Genomic DNA, 12,693 nt, shown 5'->3' on the forward strand with positions numbered 1-12,693 from the left:
TAGGTCTTAATGGTGTAGAAGTCGTATAGACAATGACAAATTTCTGGACTGTCCCTTAATTTATAATCCTGGCTACAATACTTTTTGGTGGGGGTAAAAGGTCCTAAATCCGCTCTTGACGATCATTAGCGCTCAGCCTATTGTTACATTCCGGAAAAGGATTTATTATGGGATTAGGAGTCATTAGTAAATTACATAGTGTTAATTGTTAACAAGCAGGTATTGTTTGTATTAATAATGTTATCATTTCGGGGTGCCAATACATGGGCTTATTTAATTACAAAGTATGCCGATTCCTTGAAATGTGATTCGTTTTAACAACATTTCGAAGAAATTCATTGTTTTTTTAATGCTATGAAGTCGACTGTTTTGTCGTTATTACTTGTAATCAAAATAAAATATTTTGTTATTGCGTCTGGACAGCCTGATGGTACCTACTCATAAACATTAAAAATAGTTCTAAAATCAACTGCGCACGTTAAGTTATTGCAATATAATATATATATGATATAATTTTCTTTTAATAGATAAAAGAAAAATATTTTTAGGTCCAAAGATAAAGAAAGATAATTATATTACAAGATATGAAGCCACCGTTGGCTTTTGTATTATACGTACTGTGAATTTCGATTGAACTGTTGCCAACGTCCATACCACGTTGAATACACCGGTTCTCGTCCGATCACCGAAGTTAAGCAACATCGGGCGCGGTTAGTATTAGTACTTGGATGGGTGACCGCCTGGGAATACCGCGTGTCGTTGGCTTTTTGCTTTCCTATATAGAATAGTCTTAATATTTTTAATAAAAAAACTATATTTTAGTGCATTTACATATAAATAATACATACTTATCATATTTATTAATGTTAAATTGGCATAAAATGTCGTTTTACTTATCTGTGTCAATAAATTTAAGCGCGTTAGTTTTTTTCTATTAAATGAAAAAAGAAAGCAGTTTAACAATTTGATATTTTTTTAACATTCTCTATGTAATGTAAACAATGTAAAGTTATCTATTAAATAATTTTACAAAATAATTCATAGTATTAATCGATGTAAAATCTTCATAAAAGCTTTACTGAAGTAACTTTTAAGCTATATAAAATTAAATCCAACAGTCTAGAAGAGCTTCAGATCGAACGCGACGTGACCTCGAAGACTCAGGCTGAGCTCCGTGACAGGTTGTTGACAGCGGCGCGGATCCGCGAGAGCCGGGCCGCGCGCTGCGGCGAGCTGGACGCCGCGTATCGGAGGGCGCAAGCCATACGCGGCTACCTCACTGACCTCATCGAGTGCTTGGATGAAAAGGTGATAGATGTTAAAGACTTTTTCGTTACTATTAAATAAAATGACCTCCGTATTGAGGAATGCAATCCTTCGTGTTGGGCTTTTCACAAATATTCAAGTCATGTGCACAAAGACACATAGACTCAGGACATTTGAGGATCGCACAAATGCTTGTCATACGCGACACGACGCACTCGGGGGTTTTGTCTTGGTCAGAGCTGGTACTCATTGAAGACTGTTTTGTAGATCTTTTTATAAATGATACATAAACACAAACTGTCGCTGTTACTCAAAGTAGCGAGAGAATAAGAACGTATTTAGTGAAATGATAACCAGTATTCTGATAAGGATAAAAGAAAAACGAATCTGATACTTAAACTGCATTTTCGGTGCATAAATATTTTTTGTACTTCATTTTAAGATGCCACCCGAGCTTAGTAAAATTTCATTTGAGTATGTGGGCTAAGTTATTCCCCGTGCTCCACCAGTAAATGGGGGCTTTATCCATTGCATTTGAAGTTCAAAGACAGCTCCCTGCTATTACAATATAAAAACATATCTATGAATTATTTATCACGCATTCCCGTTGTATGTAGATGCCGCAGCTGGAGGCGCTGGAGGCCCGAGCGTTAGCTCTACACAAGCGTCGCTGCGAGTTCGTCATCGAGCGGCGCCGCGCGGACCTGCGCGACCAGGCGCAAGACGTACTCGCTCCGCCCGGTAACATACACACATACACTTTCTCTTATTTCCAGATGAGAAATCATCAAATACCTCCTGCGAAAAGCCGACACCGGCTCAAGCCAAAAGCTGTTGTGTGTTTATTCCTTTGCTCTTTTTGCACCTCGGTCATCTTTCGAAAAATCATTACTTACAGCTATTTGAACAAAAATCATCCTTATGTGTCTTGCCATTGTCAAGAATACAAAAGTATGGCCGTTCTCTAATACAATTGTAATATTATATTTATAATAGGCCTAAAATCGTGTTCATCGAGAATATGCGACAAAAGTGAAGACAAAGAAATCATTATTTATCCGAGTTTATTAATTCGTAGAACTACTTCATGTTTTTTCCGATACCCGGTATTAGGAAATAGATTAAAACACCGCCTACTACAGAAGCGTATGACGGTTTCATCGGGTCTAAAAAAAATGCAAATCTTTAAAATCGCGGACTGTCAATTGCCTTGTCAAACTATAGTTTAACTAATTTGACGTACAGATTTTATGTTGTAAGTGTTCAAGGAATTGTTTCACATTCAGGTGATAATTAACCTGTCTGTAATCTGCATTCATTAGTACTTGCAATTCTCGGTAATGTCGTTACAATACATCAGGTATTTAATCCTTTTTACGTCGGCTTGTGACTGTTAATTGTCATCCTAAATTGTTTAGCCACTGTGTTTATTATCTGGCATTCAATTTAAAAAAGGCTGAAGTAATTTTTTGTTTACCTGCTAGTATTGTTGAATAAAAAAGATGATTTGTTTACAACAATATTCATAGCATTTCTTTTTATGTTGAATTATTAGAAAATGCATCTCAGGTTATGTTTACAATTTAGTTCAATTATCAGAAGTCGATTTAAGAAGGATTGTGAGCATTATTAATTAACTTGCTGCGATAATGGTGAATTTGTTATCTATTGACTTGATCCATTTCATGAAAATAGACAAAAAAATAGTTGGGTATTCCATTTTTTATAATCTATCTATATATGATCACAAACCTCCAGGACTGCCCTTAAAGTCCCCGCATGTCTGATGTTGCCGACTCGTAATGAATTGTAACATATAGCCTGTTTGACGATGCGCGACGGTTCCAGATCGAAAGTGGTCCGGGGACCAGGGCTCCGATTCTGCTATTTACGATGGCTGCTATTATATTCATTTTATTGACTGTGTGCGAGTGTTTAGGCCCATATTGAATGTTCAATTGTGTTGAAAAGATGCTTAGAATAGTACGATTAGTACAAGATTAGTACATATTAATTCCAATTTCCATTCATTCATCGGCCATTGTAAATAGCAGAACAGGGTAGTTGACTAATTTTGAAAAACTAATTTATCGTGTGCCTTATGGTCTAATTTAGCTGAAATATGAATATTTCAGTAAAATTCAATCTGTAACATATTATATTTTATGTTTTTATGAACCATTTGACATTATAGCTAAAAAACACGCCTAACTGTCATGGCGACTCGTGCTACGTCACGAAACAAAGAACTGTTTGGTTGAGTGGATAACAAGTTTTTACAAATTATCTTTTAAAATGGATATTGTCAAATGTCAAGTTTGTTTTGTGTTGCAACAAGTGACGGCACGCGCCGTTGGCGCGCGAAAATTGGCGTTTGTCACGTGACTAATGACAGTATTTCTGGAATGTTATTTCTCAAAAATATTAAATAATCATGATTTATTTAATCAATGTGATCGTTTTTTCACATTTACAAATATTAAGCTACCATAAAAAATAGAAATCTTCAAAATATTTTCTCACTGTCAACTACGCTATTGTTGCCCTAGATCCTCCTCGTAATCGAGTCAGATACAATGCTGATAAAACTCGGTTCGCAAAGTATCCGAATGAGCTTGCCCCTCAAACGACTTAGTATTGAATGAGTCATGTTTGTGTATAATTAGGTCGCGCGAAAGGCGTGGAGTGTGAGGAAAAGACGCGTCGTGCAGCCGAGCGTGAGGGCCGGCGTCGCGCGCGGCGCCTGGTGCGGGAGGCCGCGGCCGCCGCCGCCGGGGCCGCGCTGCCGCACCGGGACGGGGACTCGGACGACGACGACCTGCCGCCCACGCAGCTGCACCAGCACAACCACGAGAGAGGTATGGGGTACCTATGTCGTGATCTGATAACCATTCATGTAACGCCTTGTGCTTTGCCTCTGATGACAGAGTACAGGTGGCTTTGTAGGCCATTGATATGGCTTAATACGTATTTGGAAATGATTCAGATGTGTTGGTTGCTTGACTTCGCAATAATTAAATAAAAATTGAAAAGCAATGAGGCGCCGCTCGGGTGCAAGTATCTCGTGCTCGTGCGAATTGCCAGAAATTTCCATGTTCCTGACCGTGGCCGTGCCCGCAGAGAGCATCCAGGCGGGCGCGGCGCAGGTGTTCGCGGACGCGCTGCCGGCGTGGCGCAGCGTGCGCGGCGTGTGCGCGCGGCTGGCGCGCTGGCGGGCGCGCGCGCGCCTGCTCTACAGCGACGCCTACGTGGCCGACTGCCTGCCCAAGCTGCTGGCGCCCTACGTCCGCCATCAGGTATGAGATACCTAGCGGTAGGGGCAAAGGAGAAGGGCAGCTCATCTTCATAACTCAGAACGACGCCGTAATTTACCCTGCACTTATCCGGAAGCCCTTACCTCTTTGTCCAACTCAGTCGATTAGTTCCGCGCGGTCTATAACACTTGTCGGTTAACTAACCGAGAGATCTTTTGTACCAATATTATACTTATAGTAACTGAATAATCCTTGTCTACAGCTCATTTTATGGAACCCGCTCGCTGACGAAGACAATGAGGATTACGAGAAAATGGATTGGTACAAGTGAGCAACATTATTACCCTTTGTTACTTTTCTATTAAATAATTCAGGCAGTTTCCATAGCAAAAAAACATTTTTTTTTATTAAAAGTTTCGTTGCTGTGGTTTTACCTTGTTCAAAGTGTTGATATATTGTTCTTGTACAGATGTGTGATGATGTACGGCGTGGGCCAGCAGCCGGGCGGCGGCTCGTCGGGCTCGGAGTCGGGCTCAGAGGACGAGGTCGAGGACACGCCCCCTAAGGTCACCGAGGACAGCGTGCGCGCTGACCCCGACCTCATGCTCGTGCCCACGCTTGTCAGCAGGGTCGTGCTGCCCAAGCTTACAGGTTTGTAATAGTAACCGTCCAACCGGTAAGATTGTCTAGTCCAGATGCGGCTTTACTATTAAGTATTAATGATTATCGGACATGAGCGAGCGATTTTTGAGAGGAAGGGCGTAATCTGGTAATGCGTGCATAGAAATTGACGTTCTCCTGTACTTTCCTCCAGGGATGCGTAGCGTAGGATGTTTTTTTAAAAGAATCAATAAGATTGAAGATAAATACGTTTTTTAAATACAAGCCTATTCAAAAAATATATTTATTTTCAAGATCCTGGTAGGAAAGGTGAAGTTTTACACGGAGCTACCATTTGAAGGAAGTTTAATAACATTTTTGATTTGAAGTTTCTTTTTCTTTAACACGGTATACGGTATACATACGAGTCAATAACGCGTGCGTCCCCCGGCCCGCAGAGCTGGTGGAGCAGGCGTGGGACCCGCTGTGCGTGCGCGCGTGCGTGCGGCTGCGGCAGCTGCTGCTGCGCGCCGCCGCGCTGCCCGCCGCCCGCGCCGCGCTGCGCCGCCTGGCCGCCGCGCTGCGCGCCAGGCTCGCCGCCACGCTCGCGGCCGACGTCTTCCTGCCCGCGCTCACGCCGCAGTATGTACCACATCACACTATAGCAAGCCGCCCGCGCCGCGCTGCGCCGCCTGGCCGCCGCGCTGCGCGCCAGGCTCGCCGCCACGCTCGCGGCCGACGTCTTCCTGCCCGCGCTCACGCCGCAGTATGTACCACATCACACTATAGCAAGCCGCCCGCGCCGCGCTGCGCCGCCTGGCCGCCGCGCTGCGCGCCAGGCTCGCCGCCACGCTCGCGGCCGACGTCTTCCTGCCCGCGCTCACGCCGCAGTATGTACCACATCACACTATAGCAAGCCGCCCGCGCCGCGCTGCGCCGCCTGGCCGCCGCGCTGCGCGCCAGGCTCGCCGCCACGCTCGCGGCCGACGTCTTCCTGCCCGCGCTCACGCCGCAGTATGTACCACATTACACTATAGCAAGCAAAGCAAAACATTTACCATTTTGCTCCCATGTTGTTATGCCACGCCAAGGATATGCTCAAAAAACTTTCGTAGCCGATGTTTGGTAACTTTAGTTGAGGCCGAATAATTATTCTACATCATAAATTATTTCTGTAAAACAATGATTATTAATTTGTATCTGTCCCCCAGGGTAATGGAAGGTCCTGGCGGCGCGTTCTGGCGTCGCTGCTTGGGCTCTGGCGTGCGTCTGTTGCGGGCCTCACTGGCGCTCACCGGCCCGCCCGAACTGCTAAATGCAGACCCGCTGGTGCTGTCACTTATAGGTAAAACATTGTCATATATTCGTGTTATGTTGAAAAAATGTGTGATATTTTTATTATATACATATTAATTATTTGTATCATAAAAATGTTTGTCAAGGATACATTTATGTGGTATTCCGCGTTTGTTACGAGAATGACTTATATTTTTTTCAACGAGTCTTGCATTATCGTCATATTGACGTGGAGGGTCTCAAAATCATAAATATCTTTTGTGTGAATTGAAGCTTTGTGCCTTCGCCATTACTTCTGTTCCTGGCCGCTCAGTTCCGCAGTAGTAGTGTTCGTCTGTTACGACAGAGACGCTGTCGTGCGGCGCGGGCGCGGCGGGCGGCGCGGCGGCGGCGGGCGCGGCGGCGGCGCTGGCGGCGAGCCTGCCGCGCGCCGGCCGCCTGCGCCGCGCCGCGCTGCCGCGCCTGGCCGCGCTGGCCGCGCGCGCGCTCTCGCAGCTGCACACCGACAACCCCATGCATCTGTGAGTACTCTGCGGCTATGTCTACAACTACTGGCCGACTGGGCTGTATACACGAATCATATTCTATTGTACAGCAAAATACCAACAAACGAAAACGTTCGTTTAAGTACGAAACTTAAAGAAAGAAGGGAAAGAGAAGCTACAAAAGATATATTCATTAGTAATTTTTCCATTTGGGTTTTGTTCTATAAGATATGAGTAATTTTTGTTCTATAAAGTCCTTTAACGACTAACCATTTTATTAGATAATTCTGTAGGGAAAAGGCAACTTATTACTTTTTATATCTTTTAGTTTATGCTGTATTTTATTTAAACAGACTAACTTGGATTTAATATGTATCGATAATTCCAATAACACACTATAATATACATTTTGTAAACAGAAAAGCTATAGAGCAAGCGAGAGCCGTGATAGCGGAAGCGAGAGCGGTTGAATGACATTTGAGTTGTGAAGGCGCGTCGACTTCACACACGCAAGCAGCCAGCGCTGAGTACACGACGACACACACAGCAGGAGACACAACCATTATCATATTAGAGTGAAGGCATTTGTTATACTGCGATAGTTTACACAAATTAAGAACCACGCAAAAAACATTAAACATTTTTTGCTATAATCTTAGAAGGTCTATAATAATGACACACATTGATGACGTTCGGTGGAATAGCCAAACTGTTATAGGTCAATTCTTGCATATGAAAACAAATGAAAGAATATCAAATATTTTGATACTTAACGAGGAGTTGTGATGTTAGGATAGTGACGAAAATGTTTATTAAATGAAAAATATTTAAGGTTCTCAAAACAAGCTTACAATGTTCTCTTTCACAAAACAGAAATGTCTTCTATGTAGATTGTAGTCTCTTCATTAGATTGTCAAATTGTGTCCACATTTCTTAGTATATAAAATGTGTAAAAAAGCTTCGAAGCTTTTGTTGCTGTGTTAGGTTTAAGCGATTGGTCTTACCAACGATATAATAGATGGCGCCTTTGTGTGAGAACCACTTCTGAATTCAGGATTAAGACGATGCCAGAAATATCGTGCGAGTTTCAATAATTTGCAGATCTGTGGAGCTCTACTATCAATTACAGATCATTATTTGAACCAAAATTTTATTTCTAGCTAATAAAAACTATAATATTGACTATAAATTGGAAAATTCATAAACGATATTTTAAAAAATGCGATATTTAAAAAGCTTTGCTTTTTCGCGTGGACCGATCTTATTGTCAATTTAGAATTAACCGAAAAAAAATCATCTTTGAAATTTATTGCAACATGCATGTTGCTGGCACCGCGACCGTCTAAATCACCTTTTTAATAGCTGACATACAAGTGTTCTAGTGTAAAATTATACATGTGGTATACAAAACGAATTAGAGGCGGTGGTGTGGCCACTAAAGGCGCGGTTTACATTTAAATATAGTTAAACGTAATTTACAAGTTGTGATGGCTGGTGCAGCACGATCATTGTGAATGATGCGAGTATTTAATGTAAATAATACGAAGGGGTCAGAACAAGAGTGAGAAATAAATGGTATGAACTTTATTACTGGGTTTTATTTCTTAACAAATTAAATCAAAAACCATTTATTCAAGGCTGGGTACTAAGTGGCACTTTTCACCCACCCGTAGCTATGAAGAAGATTGAGTGTCGACTTTAATTACTCAGGCAAATGCAATGCCAGGCAGAGACTATGGTATTCAAGAGCCCAGATCACTAATACTAGTCTTAATAGTGGTAACATACTTAAAAAAATCTTTTAGGCTTTGCTCTAACGACATTACAAAAATAGCCGAAAAAGATTGAATAGAAGTATATATTTTTATTAGCTTATTTTTATACAGAAAACTGAAAAATAACGCACAAAAACGTGTTCTTCTATACTCATACCTGATTTTTTATTTATTATTAAATTGTTTAAAATGATTTTCATTTTGATGGGATTCTCTTATGTAGAAACTAAGTACAAAATAAAACAAGTTTCATATTTCCTTTGGCTTTATTTCTAAACTTGCGAATCAGTTTCGCGGCCACTGACCACAAATTCAGCATTACATACACAACTTATTCAAGTTCTCTTTCCCGACCTACCGTTCTTAACATACAAATATATCACAAGTAAATAAAGCATTAACATTTTAATAATAAAAGTTGAACAAGCTATCCTTTTAGGAAGCAAATAAACAGCTGATCAAAGACTCGATTTAAATTTGGACAAGCTTAATACATTTTGAAGCTTCGTTGGTATTTACCTAAACGTTTGTCCATATATCATACTTTCAATCTAACATAAAAAAAATCTAGGAATATATTAAGTAACTAATTGATCAGATAATTTAGAAAACGCTAAAATATAAAACTATTTAGGATAGCTTGTTTATATCTAACTTAATTACGCTACATTCACACAGACTGTAATTCTTGTATTAGTTTTTCAATGGTGTTGCAAGCTCAAAATTTTCCGTCTGTCAAAAGTACGGAGTCAACATTAAGTGTTATGTAGCGGTTTAAGCATGATTCAACAAATTAAAATAAAGTGTTAGTCGGTAGTCACAGTGTTATGGCATAAAGCGAAGTCGCCGTCACCTACAGTCCAACTGATCCTATATACAGGGTGATCTCTTTTATACAGATTAGTGAGATGACTCCTTAGTTCTGAACTAAAATGTAGAACAATACACCTCCTTCAGTCAAGTAAGCAGAGCTATGTAATAGGAGCATGTCAACATAGTAAAAACAAAAACATATTCCCAGACGCAGTTCAATTTAGAACTAAGGAGCGCGTGTTAATATATAACGAATTGTAAAAAAGAAACATTCTAACGTAATTAACCACTATAATTTAAACGTTTACTTATTTATAAAATTACTACATTATTTATCTTATAATACATAATAATTTTTATAACATGTACACTAATGTGATTCATAAAGGTTTATTTGCAAGTGTTTTGACTCACAACCCATCATGGAATTATTATTATTTATTATTATAGTTCGACCGGAAGTGCAAAAAAGCCTTTTAAGATGATTAGTGTTAAACGTAATACATTTAAAAACAAGAGAGAGGTATATGATTGTGATCTGCATCATCATGTTTTACAGTGCCTAGTTTTATTTCACTGGCCAATTTTTATAACACAGCAAAGTATTAAAAACGATTTTACTCGTTAAGTTAATAAGCAATTATGAGCTTTATAATATAATTTTTACTATAGAAAATTAATGACTGTCTAAACAAACATTTATGTGATATTTTGGTACAAATAAATAAATCTCATACGTTTTTAATAACATGAAGAAGGTCTGATTTAAAATTAAAATTTCAGGGCTGAATCGAAACCAAAACCGTAGACAAGCGACAACTTCACAAGCAACGGTCAAATGTATGAAAATGATACTTTCGAGTTTCGACTAGTCACGTGACTTTCAAGTGTCATTTAAATACATTTCAGAAATTCCATTTAGGGGGGGGGGGTACTATTTACAATGGCTGATGAATAAATGGAAATTGGATTTAAATGACAAATTTTCGTATTCTCGTAAGTATTTTTCCAGCACAATAATCGGACATTCAGTTCGGGGCGGAACACTCACGGTTAATACAATGAATTTCCAAATATTATGTTGCTAAATTACTTATGAGAATATGAATAGCGTCAAATATAATCCAATTGCCATTCTTGCATCGGCCATTGTAAATAGCAGAATTAGGGGCCGGGAGCTTGTAAGTATGTTACTCGTCTACTTGGCTGTATAGCTACCTTTCTGACATAACATTAAAAACTAACTGACTCTATCTACAATGATTTCAAATAGTTAAATAACATTGTAGGGCCTAAGTCTGATGGACTAATATGGACTGGATCATACTCAGAGTAGTTATTGCACCATTGTTAATTTAGTTTTCTTGATTATAAATATTATTTAATATAAGTTCTGATCGATCTTTGCTATCAGGCACTTTTAAAGTAGAAAACAATCATGATAACAGTTTAAATAAAGTCATTATATTAAGTTTATTTTATTTATATATGAGAGGTGTCTACATACAATGGAAGTATTCGTTAGTGATTGACAAAAATATGTACTTCCATTCGTTTTAAGTTTAATATTCCTTCTATAAACTTTTTACACAGGCAATTGAAGTTTTTGCCGTTAAGATGGTATTGTAATCAGGCATAGAACAGCGCTGTAATAAAACCTGTACCAACTGCAGACAGGCATAAAGTCCATTCTTGCTTGACCGAAATTGGAATATAAGACATATTGTATTGGACACATGACCATGCAGACAGCGTTATTCCTGCCCAATGTAATACTTATATTAAGTGTACTCCGTAACGAATTTAAATTGACCATATTACCTGAAAAGTCCTAAGTTTCTTAATTCTTGATCTGAAAACATGTTTAAAAGTGCATTGTTTCTTATAGCGATTATATCGGTTCTCTTTACTTGATATATCATGATACTTCTGTACATTTTTTAAAGATATTATAGATCAAAATTTAAAGTTTGTAAGATATATCTTTGATCTTTGACTTAGGACTTTTTAATACTTTTATATCATATCTTTTAACAAATTATTGCGGAGTGGTGAACATAAATTATAATCAATATTAGCACAAAGAGTCGCACCACGGAAAGTAAGTTAAATATATTGGAGCTGTTTAGTTTAGTTCTAACATCTCAAAGTTTTCTAAATTCACTGATAAGAGCTATCTCCGTAGTTTTGTTCTTCAGTCAATTGTATAAAAGTGTATCGTTCTTTTCAGCTTTAAATAAAGTTTATCGGTGCAACTCTGCCTATTCAAAGTTATAACACAGTAAGAAGCAAATCAACAGTACTAATGTTGAATAATTGAAATTCGACATCTAATTCGATAACATTGAGGTATCGCACGCCACGTACACATAGTTGCTAGGAGGACCAAAATGGGAAAAAAGGACGATGTACCTCTGAATAAGCGCATGAACTCAAACAACAGCTCTTAAATCAGGCTGGTGAAATTCCCGATATTATAAACTGTTTAATTCTCTAGTCGTCTAGTTTGTAACAGGATATAACAGAAGCTTTTCACAAACCTGTTACAAACCATTGTTAAGAAGTCGTATTCAAATAAAGCCGCAATGCCTACTACATTTAGCAGTTAAGTAAGGGTGGGTAGTACCGGGCGTGCGACATGACCTCTTGCGACAGAGTCGGGCCGGCGAGGGGGACCGCGGCCGGGGCGCGTTCATAAGTCGATGTGGTGGGACGCGTCTGAGGGCTGCGGCTGGACTGGCAGGGCTGCTACACCTGCGGGAGAATAGGTATTCTTAAGTTAGATGATGAATTTAAAGTAAGTTATTTGTTAGGTATATTTCAAAGTAGATAAACGTATGTACTATTTATAATGTAATTAAATGAGAGTTATGATATTACATAGTGTCATCTTTTCGTCAAGAACTTGAAATAAGAAAAAAGGAGTAGTGAATGCTGAGATGAAGGAAAGTTTGAGACGCATTATCAAGACCTCAAAATTGTGACTGGCCCAGGTGGGGATGAGTCAGAAAATGAAATGTAGAACTGTTACATTATGTTATCACTTAATACATTAACTAAAATCACAGCTAAAACTTCTGCAATGAAGTAGTTAGTAGATGATGATGGTATGATGTCGTGTCCTGACCGATCTCCCCGCTGGGCTCGGTGTTGATGGAGTGTCCCCCGGAGCGCAGCAGCGCGGCGGGGGCGGGGCCGGGGCCG

At 39.6% G+C, this 12,693-nt stretch overlaps 1 protein-coding gene, 2 long non-coding RNA genes and 1 pseudogene across 3 annotated transcripts; 3 read left to right on the forward strand and 1 right to left on the reverse strand.

Annotated features, from left to right (window-relative positions):
* The first annotated feature begins 640 nt into the window (after positions 1-640).
* On the forward strand, positions 641-765 carry LOC113493599 (annotated as a pseudogene).
* A 116-nt stretch (positions 766-881) lies between these two features.
* On the forward strand, positions 882-6,602 carry LOC113493051 (PAX3- and PAX7-binding protein 1-like). The gene is made up of 10 exons (XM_026870833.1): positions 882-919; positions 1,119-1,308; positions 1,884-2,007; positions 3,933-4,124; positions 4,387-4,562; positions 4,783-4,847; positions 4,990-5,171; positions 5,579-5,762; positions 6,332-6,465; positions 6,598-6,602. Exons 1-10 carry the CDS (start codon positions 882-884, stop codon positions 6,600-6,602), a joined length of 1,290 nt encoding a protein of 429 aa, XP_026726634.1.
* A 260-nt stretch (positions 6,603-6,862) lies between these two features.
* On the forward strand, positions 6,863-8,488 carry LOC113492959. Its single transcript, XR_003400538.1, has 2 exons — positions 6,863-6,937; positions 7,321-8,488. It is a non-coding gene; the product is annotated as an uncharacterized LOC113492959 (long non-coding RNA).
* A 435-nt stretch (positions 8,489-8,923) lies between these two features.
* Positions 8,924-12,688, reverse strand: LOC113492957. The gene is made up of 2 exons (XR_003400537.1): positions 12,617-12,688; positions 8,924-12,243 (listed from the first exon to the last, which is right to left on the reverse strand). It is a non-coding gene; the product is annotated as an uncharacterized LOC113492957 (long non-coding RNA).
* Positions 12,689-12,693: the final 5 nt, after the last annotated feature.

Source organism: Trichoplusia ni, chromosome 4 (assembly GCF_003590095.1).
Source record: "Trichoplusia ni isolate ovarian cell line Hi5 chromosome 4, tn1, whole genome shotgun sequence".
Lineage (NCBI taxonomy): Eukaryota > Metazoa > Arthropoda > Insecta > Lepidoptera > Noctuidae > Trichoplusia > Trichoplusia ni.